Source organism: Marmota monax, unplaced genomic scaffold (assembly GCF_021218885.2).
Source record: "Marmota monax isolate L192 unplaced genomic scaffold, Marmota_monax_Labrador192_F-V1.1 WCK01_AAM20220418_F8-fsc00002, whole genome shotgun sequence".
In the NCBI taxonomy this organism is placed as follows: Eukaryota; Metazoa; Chordata; class Mammalia; order Rodentia; family Sciuridae; genus Marmota; species Marmota monax.
This window is the reverse complement of record NW_026693571.1, coordinates 23,565,331-23,591,124: the sequence shown is the minus strand read 5'-3', so window position 1 is coordinate 23,591,124 and position 25,794 is coordinate 23,565,331. Positions and strand designations below refer to the sequence as shown.

At 34.8% G+C, this 25,794-nt stretch overlaps 1 protein-coding gene across 1 annotated transcript in view; it reads left to right on the top strand.

The window, feature by feature from the left end:
- The window catches only part of Grid2 (glutamate ionotropic receptor delta type subunit 2), a 1,437,644-nt gene that overhangs the window by 1,085,992 nt on the left and 325,858 nt on the right, over positions 1-25,794 (top strand). Inside the window, exon 10 of the mRNA XM_046459106.2 lies at positions 18,039-18,236. Coding sequence (XP_046315062.1) covers positions 18,039-18,236 — 198 coding nt within the window. The remainder of the gene's footprint in view (positions 1-18,038; positions 18,237-25,794) is intronic.

The following is a 25,794-nucleotide window of genomic DNA, read 5'->3' as shown; positions in this document are numbered from 1 at the left end:
AGGTTAAGTAAATTAACATTTTTCTATAAGGCCTATGATAACCCAAGAAGATTTTGGCTATAAATGTTCAATATTTCACCTCTCCCCAATCATGATTTTCTACTTAGCCAAGGTCAAACAGCATCTTTACTAAATATGTGATTTCTTTGGAGACCCAATCTTCCTAATCAGTAGAGAAAACAACCTTAAAATTATTATGTAAAAATTAGATTTTGGCTTGCAAAAGGAAATTAATTTTGATACAACCTTGTATGCTTTTCCAGTCCCTCCCTCTTGAAAGGTGCTTCTTAGATGACAGCCTTACCAATGAGAACACTAATCCCCAGGTAGGAATTAGATCCTTTCAAGGGCACAGTAACAGTTTTGAGCAATAGAGGATCATTAATCAAATCACTGTCCATTGCACTAAATTATACTCTAGAGTGGTCTGAAATGAGAAAAGATACCTCCAAAAAGCATCTAATCTGGGAATAGTTTACTCATCTGTCAGCGTCTACTATTAAAATGCAGCTCCCTCTGGGGAGGTCGGAGCCAGTCAAGGGGAGAACCACCATACTGCATGGAGGTCCCAGAAATGGAAAAGTTGGTCAAGGAAAGGAAGGCAAATGCACATTTTTTTCAGAATACATCCCTTGGGTTTTTTAATGATCAGTTGAAATACAAAGAGGTTTGGGTTTTAATTTGCTCTTTCACAGCACCTCCATGTAAACTGCCAAGTAATTATTTTAACCTGGAAACAAAAATCCCTTTATGCTTTTATGCTTGTACTCAATTTGTGATTCTAGCATGTGTTCAATCTTTTGTTAAGGAATTTCAAGTTCTCTAGGTGATGACAGCCTGAACAAATAATCTTTATTTAAAAAAAAAAGCTTTTGGTTTCTCTTTTAGATTTTTAAAATTTCTTTTTTTCTTTTTTCTTTTTAAATATTACTGTTGACATGATGTTTGAATTGGAAAAATGAAATTTCAGACTACATTTTTTTTACCATGGATTCTTATAGAGAATAAAGTATTCTGCAGTTCAATTAAAAATAACAATCTGCTATGTTGTTCTGGGGCAAATGTAACCTCTAAGACTATAGTCAATAGAGCACTCAAGGAAATGAAGTATTGAGGCTGAATGATTTTGAAGTCCATGGGGGAATAAAGAAGCAAATGATTAGCATTTGAAAGCAAGGTCTTTTACCTTCTTAAAAGTCAAGGAGAATAAAATAGTGATCAAAGGGTTTGAAAAATATCACACCTTTGTTTTATGAATCCTTTCAAAATTTTAAGAATGACCTTGGCCATCAGCCCCAAGAACCAGGATGCATTTCAAAACACACACGTTACATTTGGAAACATTTCTAGAGTATGTGCTAGGGAATACAAAAATGTATAGGACCAATACTCACTGTTTTTAGTGACTCTAAGTGACATTTGCTCCATCCAATGAAGGATCTAATAGGTGGAGTAAATGTTAGGACAGATTTTAGGTGAAGCATTCTGACTTATTATGCAATAAGATAACATGGGAAAAAATCCATACATTTTTATGTTTTCAAGTGAATTACACGAACTTCCTTCTAATTAATTTGATGCTGCAGTTCATATTCCTTCTGATAGAAGCTGGTGTAGAAGTCATTTTTATGTACCTTGTCATTAATTTTAATAACACTGCTAGTAATAATCCTTTGTGTGTTTTCATTTTGTGCAAGACAGAAGATTGCCTTTGTAGTTTTAAGTTTAGATTTCTCCACATATTTTTTTTTGTAAATCCCTACAGATTTGTTTCTTGCTTTTAAATATCAGCACCTTTCTGCTTTCCACTCTTCTGTCGCTGCCCTCTATGCAGGAGATCATTTCTTTCAAGTTTCCCGCTGTGCTTCATAATAGAATCAAAAGAAAAAGGTACATCCTTCAGAAAGCATTCAGCTCACTAGAAATAGAAAGCCTGCAACTTTATTCTTAAAACCTTAGATCAGCCACACCAGTGGCTGAAATAGTGAGAGTACTTTCCACAAAGGATGTAGAGTGGGGTTAGCGAAATATTTGGCACCTTGTTCTCTCCAGAGTTACTTTTAGGAAAGAGACTATCTTTGTTCAAGAAAATGACTGTATGCTGTTGGGAGAAAAACTTTTTCTGTACTCACAGAAGGTTCAGTGTATGGAGCCTGTGAATTAACTAGCAATAGATTCACAGAAAAAAAAAGATATATGGAAGTTACTCAGTAATGAGTAACTTGCAGAATACTCAGAGGTAAAATTTATACTGCAATTTAATAAAAAGAGAGGGATATGGTTCGGGCCTCAGTTTGCAGTCTCTTTCGTTGTTAGAGTTAGCAGAAAATGCTCTTGGAGGAGGGTTTATGGCATCTGTATTTTCAGGAGGGTGTGCTTTAGTCAGATAAGGGAAATTAAGATAAAATTTCAAATGATTTGACTTTAAGTCAATCTTTATGGCAGAACTTCAGACAAAAATTGCAGCATAGCTTGGAAGGAGAAGAAAGTGCAAATACCTTTATTTTACATGTAAAAAAAATATTTGAGTTTCAGAGTAGGGGGAAAGAGGGAGAGGAAGAGAGAGAGACAGAGACAGAGACAGACAGACAGACAAACACACCATGTGTTTAAAAAAAGTTCTTCCTCTCTTATCACCAAGTAGTTTCTGTCCCCCTCCCAGATACACACAACATGCTCATAGACTGATGAAGGAAGTCTAGGTTAATGGCTTATAATATAGACTTTAGCATGAGAAATTACAAGATTCAAATTCCAGTCTTTCTTATTAGCTTTGTGACTTGAGCACACTATTTCTCAACTGTACCCTCAAGTTTCAGTCCTCTCATTTATATCATAACCGTGCAAAAGATTTCTAGGAACTCAAAGAGGTAATGTGTGCAAGAGCAAATTATGAGATACGTGAAGGAAAGGGTTTGTTTCTTTTATTTGCTTTATCCTTCAGCCTAAATATAGAGTCAAGGTTTAAATTTTTTTTTAATTCTTTTACCAAAATCCTTTACTATTTCTTTTCACACGCACATGTCTTAGACTCTTCAATTCTGTTATCAGAGTCCTAGACCAGAAACTCGATTCTGGGAGTCCCCAAGGTCAGGTCTGGCCCCTGATGAAATGGTAAAAAGCAGAACAGGTGGCTCTACCAGAAAGACAAGAGTACTTATATCTTTTGCCCTTAGTCCAAGGGGCTGATACAGACTGGAGGTTTTGCAGAAAGGACGATGAGGACAAAGCTTGGGTGTGTGCACAGCTGGAGGACTTACACAGCTGGCAAAGCAGGTGATCTTGGTCATGCATGGTCTGTCCCATCATTATCTCAAGATTGGTCAGGTGGGAGCTTGTCAGCAATAAGAAAGTTGCTATTGCCTGGGGTGGGGAGAACTTTCCACTCATCACAAGATGTTTATTGATCAGACTTGTTATTCCTGGAATCCAAGGTGACTCAGAACAAAGGAGAAAGATGAAAAATGGAAGCAGAGATGGCAAGTATTTTATATTGCTTTGAGTTACCTATTCGATATTTGCAGGCCCAAGTGAAAAATCCAAGTCCTTGTTACAAAACCACTGAAACTTGGCTTCTAGTTTCAATTCTCCAAAGAAACTGCTTTTCTAAATGTCTTCAAGTTCTATTAGACAATTGAAATGGGAGCTTTCAGGACTTATCAGTTGGGCCTCATATCTCAGTTGGAATCTGGTAACCTCCTCCTTGAAACCCTGTCCTTACTTACATCTTCCAAGAAGGCCTACCCCTGACACCCTTCTACCTCTCTATCCCCTCTGCCTCCTCCACTGGAATCTTTTCTTCCAGAGTTCTGTTCCTGGCTCTTATTAGTTTTTATCACTGAATGACTTTATTTACTTTCTTGAAAACTATAATCATTTGATTTTCAACCCTGGCTTCTCCTTCATGTTTCAGACTCTCTTATTTGTAGGAATTATATAAAAGTATTCTACCTTAAATGACAAAACCTCAAATAATGTGGAAAAGAAAAATTAACAAATTATTCATAATTCTTTTATTTCTGTCACTTACTAGTTGTTTTCTTATCTCTAAAAATGAAAATAATTATGGTCCAAAATTTATAGGATTATTGGGCATAAATATACAAAAAATATTTTGAAAGTGCCCAGCACATATTAAGTCCTTTTTTGAAGTTTTGTTGCCATTATTATTACTGATATTATTTTCAAGTGTTAAACACTCACATACTGTGGGTAGTTCTGTTCATTTTATTCCCACTTAGTTATATAGACATGAATACTTTTAAGGGAACTAGGTACTGTTTGTATAAGAGACTTGCAACAGTTTTTTTTTTTAAGCTACATAATGAATACTTCTTAGAGTTGCTTCAAACATCCCTTAATTTACCAAATATTGTGTAAAATTCCCAGCATTCTAACTGAAACTTAACATTTTTATTTTTCATTTACTCAACTCTTTTGGAATGCAAATGAAAGGATTTCTCTATAAGATGAAGGAAAATAAAATGTGAACTTAAAAATACTTTTGGTTTAAGAAAAAAAATAACCTGTAGCTCAGCTCTTAATATGACTATAAGCAGGCATTTCTATACTGAGGTTGATGACTTAATAGCCTATAAATAGTCTGCCATACAGATAGACTTTTCTAAAACTGTAATCCCTTATTGCTGGGCACTTACATTATTTTCAACTTTTTCCTAAGATAACTTAGGCTCATTTATGATTTTTTGTTAGCTGCAAAATTACCAGATGAAATAATATGAACATTTTTAAGGCGTTTGCTTTCTTATTGTCAGTTCATTTTCTGGAAAAGTTTTACCTATTTTAATTCACATAAGTGGTGTATAATAATGCCTATTCTTCTACTGATAAACATTAACATTCTTTTTCTTCCTTGCCAATCTGATAAGCAATAAATAAAATAGTTCTTCTTATTCTAATTTGTATTTCTCAAAGGTGTTTTAGGAGAGTAAAAATAAATAATTTACCCTCAAAGTTGTCTATTGAAATTTGGTCTTTTAAAACTTAAGCTTCAAAGATTCTGATGATTTTAATTTTTATTGTTTCTTCTAATAAATAATATTTCTCTTGTAAATGATTATGAGTAGTGGTTATGCAAAGATTAAAAAAATAATGTACACATTTTCATGCTTTCTTCTATTAACTTTGAATGTGTATTAAATTTGTACGCAGTGCTACAATATTTTAAAAATACTGCTTTGCTTCTATATTGAAGGCTAACCTTGAAGACTTTATTGATTCAGAATTTTAGTTCCTATAATGGAATTATCATTACACATACTCCAAATAAAAACCATTCAAGGACAGCCTGAGAAATCCATCCTCTTCTGATGACTAAGCCCTCCACTATGACTTTCTAGGAAGTACAGAATAGCATTGCATCACTTCCCTTTAAGTACTTACAACACAGCATCCAATGGCAGAGAAGCCTTTTAGCTCTGCTCCAAAAAATACTTAGTCTGATTTAATCTCATCAAATCCATTACAAACAAGTCATTATCATCTTATTCCAGATTTATTGCCCAAGACTCCTAATTGATCCTTTGCCTCTTCCAGTTTCTTATCAATACTAACTACAATTTTCTATAAAACTTAAAACTTATCAGGCTATTTGCCTCTTCTGCTCAGAGCCATCTGGCTTCCTATCTCAATGCCTTACCTTCTCAGCTGAAGTTATAACTAAAGTCATCCCAGTGGCCTGAGGACCCTCTACAACCTCCACCCAACCCAAACCCATCACCTACTCTGACCCTGGCTCCCTCAGTTCCAGCCATAAGAGCATTTTCTTTCTCTCCCTGGACTTATCACGGAGACTCTTACGTGGTACATTTGTACTTACTCTGCCCTCTGTCTACAATGCTGTATTTATAGATGCTCTTCCTAGTTGAAGGTACAGCCCTTTCTCACATATTCCTTGTTCTCTTTATTTGTCTAATCTTCCCCCACAGCCCAACAGCCAAATGAAGTAATGTGTATGTCTGTTCCACATACATAATATATACAAAGCTTGTTTGTTTTGGTGTCTGTCACTCCCACTATAAGGTATGTCTGGGATAGACATGCTTGCTCTTTGTTCATCCTATTCATGGCTACATTTTTGCTGTAAGCTGGCAGTAGCATTCTTTTATTTATTCTTTTTAGTTATTACATGACAGTAGAATGTATTTCAACATATCATACACACATGGAGTATAACTTCCCATTCTTGTGGTTGTACATGATGTAGAGTTACAATGGTCCTGTATTCACATATGAACATAGGAAGCATATTTAATTCATTCTACTGTCTTTCCATTCTCATCCCCTCTCCATATCCCCCAGTCTCTCCTGTACAATATGGTGAGCCTCCAACTCCTCCCCCTTCATTACATTCAGCCTTTGGTTTTTGGGGATTGGCTTCTTTTATTTAGCATGATAATCTTGAGTTCCATAAAATTTACTGGCAAATGCCATAATTTCATTCTTCTTTATGGCTGAGTAATATTCCATTGTGTAAATGTATTACATTTTCTTTATCCATTCATCTGTTGAAGGGAACCTTCATTTATCTGTTAAAGGGCACCTAGGTTGGTTACATAGCTTAGCTGTTACGAATTGAGCTGCTATGAACATTGATGTGGCTGCATCACTTTAGTATGCTGATTTTAAGTCCTTTGGGTATATATCAAAGGAGTGGGATAACTAGGTGAAATGGTGGTTCCATTCCAAGTTTTCTGAGGAACCATACTGCTTTTCATAATGGTTGCACCAATTTTCAATACCACCAGCAATGTATGAATGTGCCTTTTCCCCTATATTCTCCCCAACATTTATTGTTACTTGTGTTCTTGATAATTGCCATTCTGACTGGAGTGAGATGGAATCTCAGTGTAGTTTTAATTTGCATTTCTCTAATTGCTAGTGATGGTGAACATTTTTTGATATGTTTGTTGACCATTCATATTTCTTCTGTGAAGTTTCTGTTCAGTTTCTTTGCCCATTTATTGATTGGGTTATTTGTTTTGTACTGTTAAGTTTTTTGAGTTCTTTATACATCCTTTTAGCTTCCATAATGCTCTATCTGAAGTGCATGTGGCAAATATTTCTCCCATTCTGTAGGCTCTCTCTTCATGTTTTGATTGTTTCCTTTTCTGTGAAGAAGCTTTTTAGTTTAATAAAATCCCATTTATTGATTCTTGACTTTACTTCTTGTGCTTTAGGAGTCTTGTTGAGGAATTCTATTCCTAAGCCAAAATGATGGACATGTGGGCCTACTTTTTCTACTAGTAGGTACAGGGTCTCTGGTCCTTGCTTTACTTTGAGTTTTGTTCAGGGTGACAGATAGGGATCTAATTTCATTTTATTACATGTGAATTTTCAGTTTTCCCAGCACCATTTGTTGAAGAGGCTATCTTTTCTTCAATGTATATTTATGGCAACTTTGTCTAGTATGAGATAACTTTATTTATGTGAGTTAATCTCTGTGTCTTCTATTCTATATTATTGGTCTTCATGTCTGATTTGGTGCCAATATTATGCCATTTTTGAGTAATGCTCTTTTGAATGATCAAACAAGGTACTGAATTTTTGCTATTTTTCTTGTAAGTAATATTGTTTTGGATAGAAAAATCACTAGTCCTAAGATATTTTTAATTTTTATATGCCTTTTATTTTTAATATTTACATGGATTTTTGCTATATTTCAATATTTAATTCACTTTAGTTTACATTTATTAAATTCTTCTATATCCTGATAGAAAATTTGTTAACATCCCTGACCTTCATAAAATTTTAACAAGGGTATGATTTAATTAACCAGAGAGTTTATACATAACATCATCATTATGAAGTTAAATGTTGCCAAGCTATTCAATTATTTATCTTATAGTTGTCTGACATCTGGTATAGCCCATCACTCCTTACAGCTGCAGTATGCTGTATCTCAAAATGTGTTCTTGATAGTTTTCCTTGAGATAACTTTACTTGAAAAGTAAAATGTACCTAATCCTTAACAAATATTTATGGAACAGAATCACCTCTTGCATGTGGGTATGCACTTGTAAGATTCACTTACACGTTAAATTTAGTAATATATGAAAATTTTGACCAAACCAAAAATATTATCCAGCACTTACATTCAAAAAACAATCTTAGAATCTAGTATTTCTCAGTTTATAAGTGGTAATCATGTGGTCTATAAGATCTTAGTCTCCTAAAGTGCATTTTCAAATGTATGTTAAAGAAAACTATATGTCAAAATACATTCTACTGTCATGTATAGCTAAAAAGAACAAATAATTTTTTTAGAAAAGAAAACCAATTGAGAACTAATGAGATTTAGGTTATTGTGGCTACCTATATTCTTAGTTAACGTTTTATTCCCATTATAGTATCCTATTTTCTTCATATTCTCATGTAAATTTTTTTTTGTTTTATCCATTCTCTATCTAGCCTCTAAGTCACTAACATGTGATCATCTCATTTTTTGAAAATAATATCTAAATATTCCATTGTTAAAATAAAACATCTTGAATACTAATAGCTTTACTTTATGTTCAATTAAAAGTATTTGTTCACTTAAATAATTGCTTACAAAATAGGAATCAGGAATAATATATAAAATATGGGCTTGGGAATTGATTTTTATTTTTTTTATTTCTATCACTTATAGTTGATTCTTATTGTCTGGTAAAATACATAAGCAAAGGTATCTTAAAATAAGGTAAGGGCAATGTTTTATAAACATTTGTTTTTCCATATATCATTCAGCAAGAATTCTTTTAAAAACGTTTCATTGTACATAGTTATGTCATTTTTCTTCTCTCCATGCAACTCAGGTATCTCCTTTACAGTACTTAGATTCTTCCTTCCTTTCCTGCTGTTCCTTAGGTTTGTTTTCCTATCCTGATGTCTTGATGTCTCTTTAATAACAAGTTCCATATCTCTAGCCTTTTTGAACTTATAAAAATTTCTAATACTCATATACATTCTACAAAAGATAATGAGGTTTTTCCAAGGAGAATGGTGATCATTAATTCTGCATATATCAAAGTGGAATGTGTCATTCCCTAAGCAAAATAGAAACTCACACCATGCATAAAGACAACTCTTGCTTGCTTCAGCCGAGAGCATGTTTTATGGAAAAACATTTTTAAACAAGCCATTAAGAAATATTCTCATTCTCTCTTCAATGTCTTTGAGCTGTGTGTGAGCAGAATTTTAAGGAATTTGTAGTAACTTCTTTCTAGTTCTGGCCATCCTGGTATTCTGTAAAGTCAAGTCTAATAAAACCTTTAAACAGCCTTTGATAAAGTCTTGGCAGAAGATTCTGTAGTTTGTATCTTATAAAAAAATCAAATTAAATAAAACTATCACTAGCAAACAATATTACATATTATTAAAATATGGGAACTAACTGTAAAATTTGCAAGCTGCAAACAGTGTTGTAAATCAACTAAGCAATTAGCATGAGATTTTTTTAAGTGACTGAATACAAATTCAGAATTATGAAGTTATTATCCAATAACCCCACAAGTGATGTGAATAAATTCTTGCTAATATAAAAATTATCAACCACTGAAACACACTTTTCTACAAGCAGGTCTATGAATCCTCATGCTAATGCACTTAGATTGATAAACTACTGACATTCTGTTAAAGCTTCATTTATTCCAGTTGCTGAGGCGTGTGCTTAGAGGGTCTGTCATGCACATGATCAGCAGATCGTAGTCTGCAATTTGTTTTCATTTAATCAGCAGACAGGTTTTCACCAATTTAGACTCAAGTCCTATTAATACTCTATGAAACTAATTGCTGGAAAATGAATTTTAGCAGCATAATTTTATAATATCCCTTTTCCCCTCTGCCCATATTGTAAAACACTCAAAGCTGTGTACTTAGATATTGAAAATGTATGTTAAATAGACATAGGCCATAATCTCCTGTCATCTAGGCTACTGCAAAGGGCTCCTAATCCTCCCTCCTGCCTCAATACCTTCTGCACTTTACTTTTGAAATTACTTTCTTGTAATTCTATGCCTCCATAAAAACTCTAGTTCTCTGCCAAATAAAAAAACAAACACTTTAACATGACTTCAGTGCCCTTCATTATCTGGTTCTAGCTTACACATTTTTCCTTGTTTTTCTTTTATGTTGCATTATAACACACATATAGGGAAAATATGAATCATCAGTTAATGAATAGCTGCCCAGGACAAAACGGAAAGAATTGTAATTTCATAGGATCTACTGTCCCTTGCCCATCTTTTTTTTTTTTTTTTTTGGTTGGGGGGACAGTACCAGGAATTGAACTCAGGGGCACTCAACCACTGAGCCACATCTCTAGCCCTATTTTGTATTTTATTTAGAGACAGGGTCTGTAAATTTTACTTTATTTAGAGACAGAATTGCTTAGCACCTCACTTTTGCTGAGTCTGGCTTTGAACTTGACATCCTCTTGCCTCAGCCTCCCAAACCACTGGGATTACAGGCGCATGCCACTACACCCAGCTTTTTGTGCATCTGTCTAATCAGACCTTCCTCAGCATCCTAGAGCTGACTACCCAGAGTAGTCCTGGCCTTGATTTTCTTTATTGTGTCCCCACTATAAAGCTTTGAATTCTATTGTAATTTTTACCTGTTTTTGTATGTTACATACATGAAATCAAATTGTGATTTGGAGAATATTGATTTCACTAAATTCATTCAAGTCATTCTTCTTCTTTTTTTTTCTTAGAGAGAGAGAATCTTTTTTGTAGATGGACACAACACAATGCCTTCATTTTTATGTGGTGCTGAGAATTGAACCTGGGTCCCACCCGTGCTAGGCGAGTGCTCTACCACTGAGCCACAGTCCCAGCCCTCAAGTCATTCTTTTAAAAATTTACTGATGCTCATGTATAGTTCTAGTCTAGTCAATTTTAGTATTTTCTTGCATCCATGTACAACAATGAATTTATCTTTTTCATGCTGATGGACAATTTGGACTTTTATGTTATATCCATATTTGGGCTATTACCAACAATGCTGCTGTCAACATTCTTAGACATATATTTTGGTGCCCAATATTCTCTATTGTGCCCAACCAAGCAGTGGAATTTCCAGAACATAATTATGCATATTTTCATACTAGATAAATATTTATGTATCACTCAAAAAAAGGCAATCTTAACTTGTACATAAGTATCTTTCTATGCTACTAGATATGTCAAAATGTTTTCCAAAATGATCATACCAATTTACATGCCCATCAGAAATGAATGATAGCTCCAATTTCTTTATATGTATGACCATACTTGAAATCATCAAACCATTTCTCCTTGTTTCTCCTCTATTCTTGTTTCTTTTCTTTTTCTTTTTTTTTGCACTTTATCATCTATTTATGTATCAATAAACATCACTGAAACTTCCCAAGAACCCTGAGTGATCAAGAATAACTTCTCACCTTAAAGCCCAGATGTACAGTTCTTGCTGCTCCTCGTAGAGAAGTGTACTTGCAGTTCCAACTTGACTTCCAACTCTGATACTGACTTCTTTTGGCTTGATGACCTGTGCAGGATAATGATCTGCACCATCTTCACCATCTGAATACATAGCCTTCCGGTCACCATTTCCTCCATTCTTACTTTGGGGGTTTCCATCTTTTCATTTGTTCTTGTTGTACTCTAGGTATTAATCTTGACCTATTGCAATTCACTAATTCATTCTTCATCTGTTTCTAGTAAACTTAATCATTAATTTCTTACCTTTTGTCATTATATTTTCTAATTCTTGAATTTCTTTTCATTTTTATTTTTTCTAATTAGTTATAAATGACAGCAGAATGTATTTTGGTTCATTGAACACAAATGGAGCACAGCTTTTCATTTCTCCGGTCATATATGATGTAGAGTCGCACCATATGTGCAGTCATACATGTTCCTAGGGTAATGATCTCCATCTCATTCCACCAACTTTAATTCTCGAATTTCTGATTGGTTGTTTTTCAACTCTATCATGAAGTAGTTTTCAGTTTCTGCCGATTAAAAAATATATGCATTTCTTTTATATATATTTTTTCAATAGGCAAAATATTTATAATAGCAGTCAAAATTTCTAATATCTGAATTCTTGAAATCTATTTCTGTCATCTGTCTGCTAGTTCTAATATCTGAAGTATTATTTCATTTTACCTGATGCCTTTGATTTTTTCTAAAACAATTTATTCAGACATTATTTGAAGTAATAATGTGAAATCTAAAATGAAGATACTTTCCACCAAAGAGGATTGTGGTGTTTTCATTTTTTCCTGACAGGCATTTGGAGTCTCTATCAATGTTATACTAACTTAAATTGAAATTTTAAGACAATTACAATTGAAAGTCGAGACATTAAAATTAGAGACAAATTATGCAATCTTAGTTTTTAATCCAAAGGATTGAGTGGAAACTGGAATTTAGAGAGATGTCTTTAGAGTAAAACAAATTTTGATGACTTCTTTTTCTGTAACTTATTGTGTGACTTTGAGTTGAAACTTTCTGTTCCTAAGTTTTCTTATTTAGCAAGAAAGTGCATGGCTGGTAATACCCAAATCATATTTCTTTCTTTTTTTTTTTTAGTTTCCTTTGTCCTTCTTCCTTGATATCAAGGTACCCATTATGATGTGTGTTATTTTTGTTTTGCTTTATATTTTTGAGTACATTGTGTATTATTTTGAAAGTGGTGCCCATGCCTTTTTACCATCTTTCTAACTCTACTAAGCATAATTCTTTGATGCAGTGGCTGCTTAATGGATGTTATATGGATAAGTCAATGAGTAAATAAATTTTGGAAGTAAGTGCATATATAAAAGTGTATATAAAACTGATTAAACCAAGCTAAGTATTACCACGGAAGAAAGAAGTTTCTCTTCTATTATTGTTCCCAGAGCTTTAATCTAATTTCTGTTGTTAGGTTTACCTGTCCAATATATTGGCTGTGCATCCTTGTAGAGAACAACAGACCTGAGTTAGAATTTACAAAGAGTGATCTAAATCTGTAATACACCTTAAAAATAAGTCTTTAAAAATAATATTGATCCAGGTGACAAATGAGAGGATAGAATAAAGGTTTATTTAGAGCATAAAATTTAAAAGGCATGTTCATTGATAATTCATCAGCTCTCTTTAAAAGAACCTTTAGTATAACCATTTCTATTCTGTACCTTTAATCAATTCTAGTTGACATTGCCATGAGCAGATTTTAACAACAGATCTGAGAAAGGGATCTGCTTATCTTGGGATTTATAAAAGCAAAATTAAAGTCATTTCTAGGAAGAAACTTAGCACACTAAGGAAATGTATCAATTTAGCATATTGAACAATTGCTCAAAAGAGATATAAATGAAAATGAACCATTAGTAGTTTATATAAAAGTATACATTGGTATATTATTCTTTCCACATTTATCACTTAGCTACACAATGTAGTTGATGGCTTAATTTTTTAAGTATCATTTACCTCAAGGAGTTTGTTGAGTTTCTTGGTGATTAAATTATTGCTCAACTTAAGAGATCTGTTTGAAGGTGCTTAAAAATAGAGAATGCTTATGACCCAAAATTGTTGACAGAATAGTCAGCCCAATAAGATTCTCCATGAATGTTCATTCAATTGGTTTGGTTTGCCAGTTGATGATGTTCTTAATGTAGACATCAATGGGTGGCATATGAAGAAGTACATGCTTTCTGTTACATCATTTATTACATGATACAGGCATCTAAGATCATATTAATTACAGAACTTCCTGGTCATATTTACATGCTCCCTGAATTTGATCTTAATTTGTGAATTTCTTTAATCTGCTCTGATTCTAATGACCTTAGGACCCACTTAGGATTATTTGCACAATGCTTAGTAGTCATTGCCATAGTATGTTTTGTCTAAATAATCAAAAGCAGCAAATTTTATCAATTGTCTGGAAATTTTATTACATACTTTAAAATACATAAATAATTTATAATCATCAAGATGTGTTGTATTTTATACATTGACATTAAAGAATTGAAATGAAATTTTACTCATGTATGCCATTTATATTTAAATTAATACTAATAGAAATTTCTATTTCATTCCCAACATCTCTAACCTACTGATTTAATAATCTATCAATATTCATTAGCATCAAATAGTACTATAACAGGAAAAAAGTCAGTAGCTTAACTAAATAAATATTGGAGTTTCTTGATTTTTTCCCCCATATATTATAGAACTCTAGAGAGGATCTGCTGGGCCAGGCGGGTATGGCATTTCAAGTGTCAGAGACATGGATTTCTGTCTTGTTTGTCTGTGATGTATGGTCTCAGATAGTTACCAGGGCACCAGGCATCATATGTTCGTACCAGCTGGCAAATAGTAGGAAGGACAGCAAAATATGTTGCAGAAACCACACTGCTTACATTGTTTTGGCGGGAATTAGTCACATGGAATTGCCTTGCCTAAATTAGGACTACAGGGTGTCCTTATTTTTAGTGGTCTAAAAAGGAAAAAAATAACTGTAATAAAAGGAGAAACTCACTAATGGGGAACAATTGGTAGTAATCTGCCCTTTTTGAACCATCCATTTACTGATTCATTTTAATTCTAAAATGACCTAAGCAATAAAATTTTAAAAAGGATACCTCAATAACTAGTTACATTATTTTCATCCTTTTTTTAAAAAAAAAAAAGGCATTACTGCAGCAAATGAAATTCTGTGATCCTGATCAATTAAAACATTTAGTCCATGGTGAATTTTAGGGCAGAAAATTGAGCATTATACTGGACAATATTTTTGCAACAGGTGCAGTGATTTTATTAGGCATTTACTTAGTGTCTTTGAATAAAAGCCAAAAGCAAAATACTGCTTTACATCTCAATAAAGGCTATTTTGTGTATCCCTAAAGAAAAATTGTTCAAAAAGAAAATCTTTAGGTTTTCTGGCTTAAACCCAAAGAAAGATTTTAGCCTGCCCAGAGGGCTGGATGGACTCTATATACTATGAATGGTTATTATAAATATTACTATTGCTGAAATATTTCTGGACAAGTTTAGCAAAGTAAAGAATAGATTATTTAATTCTGTCTTCCCCCTTTCTTATATAAAATATTTGACCATACCTTATCAGCCATGTTTTTACGGGGTGATAGAGGCTCTGTTCCTCTAGGAGGCCTTAGACTATCTCCTGACCTGAGCGAGCGTCTTCACTAGGAGATTTCATGGTGGCCTTGGCATGTTTTTGGAGGAGACAGCTTTGAGGGAGAAGCATGACAACCGCCATGCACCAGAGCGTGTCACTCAGAGGTCTTGGGTTTTGGGATCCGTGGATCCATCCTCCTGCAGTCCCTCCTGCACCCTCCGTTATTAGGGCCTAACGTCCTCACTCCATGGGTGCGTCCTCCCCCAAGCGGAGGGAGCCATGGAGGAGCGATAACTTAACCCTTATGGCAAGGGCAGAAGATGGTTGGTCAGAGCTGTTACTTACACTTTTATATAAGAAAGAGAGATCTGTGGGGATGTAAACTTAAGAAATAAGCCTGAGAGAAGGGTAGAACATCCTTTTAAATGTTGGCAGCGCGGTCTTCCATCTCCAGATGATGACAGTGGACCTGTATGGGCTTAGAGGCCAAAATATTAATCTGTTCTTTAATAAATTTTACCAGCCTGTTTATAATGCAGGGTCCTATGGACACCATTAAAAGTAAACCCAACAAAGGGTCTAATAGGGGAAGAAGGTAGGGTAGAAATCCATTAAGCCCAGTCCAGAGGGGATTTTCAAATAGTTCCCTTCTTCTCTTTTCTAGATCTTCTTGAAGCTGCTTAATTTTAGTGCATACTATGCCTGATTTATTGGCATAAAAGCAGCATCTTTCCCCTAAGGCCAAGCAAATACCTCCCTGGTTAGCTGTCAGCAAATCTAAGCCTCGTCTGTTTTGAAGGACCACTTCTGCCAGGGAGTCTATTTGGTCCTGTAAATCTTTAATGGTTCCTGATAGAGTTTGTACATCATCTATAAGTTGTTGAGATAGGCGACGGTAAGAGTGTATAGCCGTGCCTAAGCCAGCTGTACCTGTGCCCACAGCAGCTGTTATTCCAAGGCTGGCAAGGAATGGTAAGGCCTGTATTGCCCGCCTGTGTCTCTTGACTAAGGTGTCTAGGCTAGGAATGGGTAGAGGTTCGTCTCCTGGGACAATAGTTATATCAGGAAGTAATAAGGCAAGAACACAGCCACCGGTCCAATTCGCTGGAAGCCTGGGGAAGGCTGAGTTTCCTCCACACATAAAAATTATTCCATTGGGGGGACAACGAGATGGGGTGGGTGAGGAATAATTTTGTACTGTTGAGCAATTTCCAAAGGAAGTAACTCCAACATCAATATCATAAGTATTATTCTGCATCGTGCCTAAAAGACATGATAAAGTGCCTATAGGCTGTACTTTAAAAGGAAATCCAGGTTGGCATGTATTATCATTGTCTATGATAGAATTAATAGGAACTGCCATAGGCATGATTGCCCCTGTTGTCATGCAGAGCCAGCAATCACCAGCAAGGGTGGGGTTGGAATTATTAAGCAAGGAGAAGGTAGTTTCCAAAATATCTAATGTATTGGTATCTAAATCTGGGAGCTGGGATTTAGGCAGCATTAAGGGATGATATGTGAGCTCAGGGATTTGGGGTTTTAAAAGTTTGATTATCTAAAGATGCTTGACAGCATCAGTGGGTCCTCCACCATCAGAGACCCCTGTAGGGGCCTTAATGGGCCAGCAGGAGGGCTTACCGACAGTGCCTTGGCATCCAGCTGACTGTAACTTGGTGTATATGCCTTCTCCTCCCCGGTCAAAGAGAACAGGGGTATAATGAATAGTGGTCCCCCCTGCTGCATGAGTTTTAGTTAGGGTGGCTTCGAAAAATTGTTCTCCCTGCTTGTTAACACAAATTGAGGCTGACACATAACAAGAGACATGCATTGCCTGGGTATGTGTGCAAGTTGCAGAACAATTTTGCAGAGATTTACATGTACTGGGGGGAATAATCTTTGGCTTGTTAACACATACCCATTTAGGCTGATGAACTCCTCCGAGTTTATGGTCAACCTAGCCCCTGACACTGTCTTTTCATACCAATTTTGCCCTCGTAACCTTAAGTGTTCTAAAATGACATTGAACTATTTGTTAGAGTTTAAAAGACAAAAAAGGATACCTCAATAACTAGTTACATTACAATAACTAATTCAGGCAAAGCAGTGGTGCACACCTGTAATCCCAGGTGCTTGGGAGGCTGTGGCAGGAGAATCAGGAGTTCAAAGCCAGACTCAGAAAAAGCATGCTGAGCAACTCAGTAGACCCTGTTTCTAAATAAAATACAAAATAGGACTGGGCATGTGGTTCAGTGGTCAAGTGTCCCTGAGTTCAATCCCCAGTATTCCCCTTCAAAATGACAAAAATGTAAGTATATAATGGAAGTAGCAGTAAAAATCAATCTGGTAAACTTACCAAATTAGATAATATACCAAAAAGGTAAGTGATTTTTCTTATAGTAGTAGTAGAGAAATTATTTTTGCAAATAAAATGTATGTTTATATCAAAGTTATAAAATTGTTTAGCAAAAAACTTTAGTAAATATGATATGGAATACCTTTTGGCTAATTTATAGGTACTTAAAATATTCAGTCTTTTCACAGTTATATCTCTATATTATATCTGTCAAAATAAAATTTTATGTACTTTAACAAATATAAATAAAAATGGTAATAAATACAGTAAATGCATCCTGTTGTATTATTAATTAATTTTAGATAGATCCTAAGGTGATAATAAACTCATGGCTCTTGAAGTTTTTCAATCACTTTCATCCTACTTTTGATATGGAAATTAGTAAATAAGAAATTAAGTGATTAAAAGTTTTTCAATAATATGATTCATTAATAATGCATAAACTATAATACTAAGTTAATTATTTCAAAGCATAAGACAGATTTTGGACTTTGTAAGCAAAGTTATTTAAAGAATTAGTCTTTGCTTTTAGGGAGCAATCTTGATTGACATCAAAATTTCTTTTATTTCCATGTAGGAAGAGCCTTTTGTAATGGTCTCTGAAAATGTCTTGGGTAAGCCGAAGAAATACCAGGGCTTTTCCATTGATGTTTTGGATGCCTTATCTAACTACCTGGGTTTTAACTATGAAATTTATGTTGCGCCGGATCATAAGTATGGAAGCCCACAAGAAGATGGGACATGGAATGGCTTGGTAGGAGAGCTGGTCTTTAAGGTAAGAATTTATTTATTTGTCTTATACCTAAAGATTCAACTGTAACCCCTGGAACCATTAATTTCATTTAAAATAAGTGAACTACAAGGCATTAGGTTGTGGTGTCAAATTAAAACCTCACCAAATGCTATTTTATGAAATTTTTGGAAATAAAATTAGGTGACAAAATGAAACTAAATTTTAAAATATTTTCTATAATAAAACAGAATTTAAATGAAGCCTTTACCTTTGGCAACTCATGTTCTAAACATTTTGTCAAGATATAGTACATGATGAAAATCACAATGTAATTTTCAAGCACAATTCATACAATTGTTGTCTTTTAAAATTGCTATGTTATTAAAAGAGAAAGAAAGAAGGAAAGAACCAGAGAAACAGAAGAAAGAAAGAAAAAGAAGGAAGGAAGGGACGGTGGGAGGGAGAGAGAGAGGGAGGGAGGGGTGAGTGAATGAATGAATTCTGATCCCTGAAGGGCTAAATATTTAGTTTGGGTAACGAAACAAGTTGCATTTATAATTATATTTTCTCTTGTTCTTTCAATTCTCAAAAAGATATTTCAACATCTCTTTAGCTTTGTCAGTGTTTGCTACGATTTTTGAAGCTCTGATATTTATTTAATGCATACATATTTAAAAGTACAGTGTCTTCATGATACATTGTTGAATAGTTGGGTTTAGATTTATAATTTACTATTTCATTTATATATTTCTTCCTCTGTTCCTTCTCTTCCTGACCTTTTTCGGAGAGGGATATAAATTGAAATTACTTTAATATTTGATTTTATTGTCTGGGTTGCCTTTTGACCTATATCTGTATTTTTCTTATTTGTGGTTAAGTCTACAGATTACACCATGCATTCTTAAGTGAAAGCATTCTATCTAAAACTAATATTATACCACCTCAAATTTCAAAAATTAATGAGCTTTCATCAATATAATTCCATTTATATCCACCCTAACCTTTGTGCTACTGTAGTTATATATGCATGCCTTATTAATTTCACAAAAAATAAAGGTTTGATTTAAGCAATTAGTTATTTTTCAAAGGTAAAAAAGATTAAAAATCGGTATTTCACTGCTTATCTACTAATGCTAAGGTTCTTTATTCCTTTTATTTATCTGAACTTCTGTTATCATTAAACTTGAAGCCAAAAATTTTCTTTGGACCATCTTGAAGTATAGTCCTGTAGGTGGCATATTCTCAATATTTATTGACTTAATATGTGTTTACTGAGCTGCAATTTTTAGTGATAATCTTACCAGATAATCAAATTTGGAGTATAAGTTTTTTGTTTTTGTTTTTAGGGTTTTTTTGTTGTTTTGTTTTGTTTTACTATGAATGACTCAACATTTAATCTGTATCTCCCTGTTATAGGCAAAAATTGGAATCTGTTGTTTGTCTCTTACAAACTTCTTCCTATTCTTTTCTGCTGATTTTTTATAGGGAGCCCCCACAATTTGCATGTTTAGTTTCGGTGTCAAAATTGATTTTTTTTTTTTTAGTTTAGGTGTCAAAAAATGGATTCAAGGGAGATTTATACACAGATCTGAGGGCTCCTCTGACCACTCTTACTGCCTTAAACTCCATCATCTCACACACTCTGATGTACTAGATAGTAAAGTACTTTCTGCTAGAGCTCTATCACCTGAGCTAAGATGGGCCCACAGTGAATGACCCATATAAAAGCAGACCTCACCTAGTACAGTCATATTTTCAAGGACTGAACATCCTCCAGTCCTTGCCTGTTTTTTGTGACCTAAACCACCACTGTTTTGGTACAATGATGGGAGAAGAAGCCAAACTGCAAAAGATTATGTAAAAACGTGGAAGTGAAAAGGTGAAAAGTCCTGTCTATATATTGCTCTTTTAGAAAATTTAGAGGAGAGGAAGAGAGACAAAGATAATATTAAGAAAAATGATGAAAGTGAAGTCTCACTCCATGAAAATTCAAACTAAAAGTATATTTTTGCCCAAGTCACCCACCAGCTCTTGATCTCTTTCTGTGCCTTCTCTGGTCATCTCCACTGCCACTCTGTGTGATCCTGTACATGGTTCATAGGTCATTGCTATAGAAGATAATGACACTTGACTAAGTTCACTTCAGTACCCTAGGGGCTAATGTCAGCAGAACTTTGACTTTTTTTCTTTAACTCATTAGATCTTGATCCTTTATTTAAATCCTACAATGGCTATTCCAGACATTTTCCATACTTTCCAAATCTCAAGTCAAGTCCAATTTTTTATTCCTGGCATGCTTCTCATTTTGAAAGTTTATGGTTTACTGTAAAGACTAAGATCATCTAATGTTAGTCCCTTGTTTCCTTGCTTTTTAACTTTAAAATCCTTCCATTTATTCTCTTATCCTTAGTGGCAACACAAAAAGCCTTGAATAAAACAGGCATTAGCTATGGATACCTGTGATACATCTACTATCGATGTGAGTCTAAGTAGATCTTTGAATCACAGTATCCATCTCTGTGGAATAAAGCTATTGCTAAGATTAACCAAGAAAATCAACTCAAGAATATGCTGCAAGGAAGGTGTGTTAGTCAGCTTTCCCTTGCTGTGACCAAATACATTACAAGAACAAGTCAGAGGAGGTAAAGTTTATTTTGGCTCACAGTTCAGAGGTTGAGTCCATAGTTGACTGAGTTCATTCCTCTGGGCCCAAGGTAAGGCAGTACATCATGGCAGAAGGTCAAGGCAGAGGAAAGGTGCTTAGGACATGGAATCGGAGAGAGGGAGAAAGGGGATGGGATCAGAGGGCGGACCCTTCTAGGGAGCTTCCCCAGTGACCTGCCTTCTCCAACCATGCCCCATCTGCCTACAGTTGCCACCCAGTCAGTCTATTCAACTAGGATGGACCTAATTAGGATACAGCTCTCATGATCCAATCATTTTACCTCATATGTTCCTTCATTAACACAGGAACTTTGGGGGAGCACCTCATATCCAAACCATAACAGAAAGTAACTAGATCTCATCTCATCTTCTGATGTGGTAAAATCGTTCCCCCAGAGTCTGTGTTTTAAAACATAATAAATTCAACATTTATATTAGAATATATTTAGAAATTATCTGTCAGGATTTGCTGATAGATTAGATGGGGAGGTGAGAGAAATACTCAAGCCAATGATCTCTTCTAAACTTGAGGCTTTTAACCACAACAGTAAGAAAAGACATCCTGTTTTCACATCTAACACCAGATCCACTAGCTACTTTGCCCCTAGCCATAGTCGTCCCTTCCCTGGGTTGAAGTGATAAAGAGGTGCAGTTGCTTTCCCTCTTTCCATTCTTGACTTCCTTCAATATATTTTTTAACACAGCAGCCAGAGTTAACAGTCACTCTTCTGGTGAAAGGCATTTGATGGTTTCCCATTTCACTCAGTAAAATTCATCCTTAAAAATGATCTACTTAATCTGCCCTACCAACTACCTTGGTGATCCCTTTTATCTCTCTCTTATTAACCATGCTCCAAGTTTGTGGTCTTCCTTTCTCTTCCTCCTACTCAACTTGACCTTTGTAATACTCAGTTTCATATGTCTAGAATGCTCTTCCCCTGTTATTCTTCCTTCCACCTCATTTTTTTTTCTTCTACTTTCTGCTTAACAGTTTTCAGAAAAGGCCTTCCATGTCCACCCCATTCAAAAAAATAACTTCTGATCTCTACGTTGGTTATCCCCTCTTTTCTGTTTTGTTGTTTTTTATAACACGTATCAAGATTTTATCATTTTTACGTACTTGATCAGTCAACTTTCCCTGCTAGATTGTAAGGCTGATTTGAGAAGATGTTTCTTGTTTCGTTTATTGATAACACTTTAGTATCTAGAAAATACTTCCACATCAAATAATATATAGCAGTTAAGTACTATTTTAAGATCTGCATTAGATAATTATCTTTCAGGCACTCATTACTATCAACCAAACTACCACAGCCTGCTAAGCTTGTCTTTATGAAAAAAAGAAGTTTCATTTTTATTGCAAGGCTAAATTTGGGGCCTTTTCCTCCTTCAGTTTTAAGCCCATTTTTTTATATAGCTTGTCATGTTCAGTCTCACTTTTCTACAACCGCATTGAGAATGGTTTCATTTACTGGCATAAAGGAAACTCAGGAAAGAAATATTTGGGTATAGAAAATATATAGGGTGAAGTCAAGACTGTTATTTTGGACATAGATAATAACGGTCATGTCCTTTATAGGTTTGGCTCTTTAAGTTCTCACAGTGATTCAATAAATTAGTTATTATCCCCATAATGATTCGATAAAATAGATAGTTATTTAATAAAATAGATAAAAATCCAAGACATAGAGATTTTAAGTAGCATGCTCAAGGTCACCCAGCTATTTAGTGGAAGAACTAGGATCTGAGTTTAAGTTGTTTGATTCTGGAGACCATTGTTTTAACAACTATCAATAGACCTCTTTGGAGTTATCCAAACAGAAAATGAAAGAAGAAATTTGATATATGAGTCTAGAGTTCAGGCAAGGGGTCTGGAATGGACTTGCACATTTGAGGCAGATCAGTATATAGATGAAGTTTGAATTGCCCCTCTGCCTTTCTTGACCCCACTTTCCCCTCTGTTTTCAATTTCCTTCACAGTCCTTGCTCCTTCTCACTGCTTGAAAATGGTATTCTCATCTTAAAAATAACTTCACCATATTTTCTAAGTAATATTAATTAGGTGTCTTTGGTTGCAAAAGACAATCCAGTTGAAATGAAAAGACAATTTAATGGTTCACAAAATTCAACTGCCCAGGGATGAGACCCAGACTCATTTCGTTACCCTTGGTATTGCTCTCTCCATCTCTCGGCTCAGTTTTCCTTGTGGTTGCTCCAATTTTCAGGCAGACTTTCCTTTCCTGGCAGTAAGTTGACTTTCAGCAGCTCCAGGCCTAGATTTCAGCCTCTTATCTATACCAATATAAACATCAGTTCTCTTTTACCAACAGTGCCAACCTGGAGCCTCAGCTTGAGTACACACTGGCTCTGATTGCATACTTCTGTTTCCAAGAGGAAGCAGTATCCCCAGAATCAGGGTGCCAAGAGCACACTCCAGTACTGAAGGAAGGAGTGGTGGCTTCATGCAGAACACTTGGAGTAAGCATGGGAAGTACTCCCCAAGGAGAAGTTTCCCCAAGGAAAAGCAGGATGTCCTTAGAGGAAGGGGGAAATGAATAATAAGTAAGCAAAACAATATCCTCAGAGGCACAAAAATAATTAAATAGTTATAAAGAAACTATCAATAATTACATGTACAAAAATTTAATCATCATTAAATTGAAAAAAATATTATAAGCTTAATAAGTTAAATTAGAAACAAAGGCTGCAAAATATTGCAAACAATATTTTGATATTTTGAATTATTGATGTCACTTTTGCACTGCTCCACAAAGCAGACATAAAACCCATACAAAAATACAAAGATTCCAGTAGGTAAAGATAAAAGATAAGAACTTAGAGTTTCAAAAAAAGAAACTGATAGGCAACATAGATGGAAAAGGCATCCATTATAACACAGTACAACATTTTAAAAATAAGCACTTGAAATATAATTGGTTAGTGTTTTTTAAAAAGGTGCAACTCTGTTATACATATTTAGATTTGATTTTTGGTTCTATATTCCATTATAAAAATAGAACATTACTAGAATTAGATGCCCATATTTCAATCAATTTAACATAATACCTACAAAGAATTCAAAAACATAGTTTGAAACTGACCAAACAATAAAAACTAGCACTTATACAGAGCTTACGAGCGCTGACACCATCTTTTGTACTTCATGTTTACTTATTCTTCAGTACTCACAACAACCCTATGGGGTATAACTGCTATGATCCAAATGTTGCATATCGTGAAACATATCAGAGAGGTGGAATAATTTGCCTATGTTCATAGACAAGTTGTAGGGAGTTTGTGATTCAAATCTAGACAGTGTGGCTCCAGAATCCAAGTGTTTACTTAACCCTTTTACCAGTTACAGAGGGGAACAGTGTTCTAAAGTTAGTGGCCCAAAAAAACATTTTAATAAACCAAGTTATATGCCAAGTGAAAAAAATAATACTCAGAAATAGGTTAGTCCAGGTATTTTTAAGACCTTCACACTTGAAGAAGGTTCAGATGGAGTTGGGATATGGTAATGAATAGCAGACAAAAAATAAGATTATATGGAGAAGAATTTGGGATGTGACATAGATGATTTGCATCTCTAAACTTCTCAAAAATCTCACTTCTTTCCAGAAAGACTATCATTCTTTCCCTTTTCTAAAAAACAATGAAAACTTCTACATTCATCCTACACTTTACCACTCTTCATTTCATATACAGCCTGTTCAGCCTCAGTCTGCCCAGGCTGCCCTGGCTTATCTCCCCAAATGTTCATCCCCAGCAAAACTCACATTTTATCCTATATGGCTTTCAAATCAAATCACTCCTATCACTTGATAATCCTGTCTACTGAGAACAGTTATTCCACATCTTTTCAAACCACCCATTTGAACCATAGTGTGTGTGTTTATGCACGTGCTATATATAATGTTTCTCTCTCTTCATACATACACATACACACACACACAACACATGTATATTTTACATAGCCCCTTTTTATTTAGCTCCTCTTTTGTGAAACAGAAGGCTGCGGTTGTGTTTACTTTGTATGCCAAGTACACAGCAGAGTTCCCTATATTCATCCATTCATCCCCACGCATTCTTGAATGCATGTTATATTCTGGGCACTGTGCCTCGCATCATAGATACAAAAAAAAAAAAAAAAAGAAGGTATTGTTTCTGCCTTAGAAGATCTCATAGTGTACATGGAAAACAAATGTGTAAATAAATAATTAAAACTCAGTGTGATAAATGCCATGGGATAATGCATACAGGGTACCATGGCAACTCAGGGCCGAATAGCAACTTCTGCCTGGGGTGTTGTAAAGATTTCACTGAAGAAGAAAAACTTGAGCTAGGTCTCAAAGATGAGTAGGAGTATGAGAGGCAACAATAGGGATAATTATAAAAGCAGGTCTGCCGTGCTAAGGAGTTTAAACTTCATCATTTAGCCAGTGAAAATTATAAAAGGTTTTTACATAAGAGAAAATGTGATTTAATTTATGTTTTAAAAAGAGAGCTGAGGTAGGCCTGAGAATTCATCAGAGTGATAAAAGGAAAAGACAAATGGCTTTTTCAGCAATCCAGAGAGGAAGAAAGAATTGTCTAAACTAAAACAACAACAATAGGAGATTAATAAAAAGAATAATCTTGAGAAAACAATCGATATGCTCAGATGTAATTAATAGAACTTGATAACTCAGAGGGGAAGATAAAGGAGGTGCTGAGACTTGGTGAGAAATTTAGCAGAGCAAAATGAGCAGAAAGACATGTGGTGACAGAAAAAGGGGGTATAGAAGGAGAAGCAGGTTGGAAAGGGAAACAGAGATAGAGAATTTGGCTATAGAAATTTTGATTTTATTGTACCAGACAAACATCCTAATGGAATTGCCTAGGAATAATTATTAAATGGACATCTTGGAACCCATGCAAAAAATGTCTAAATGAC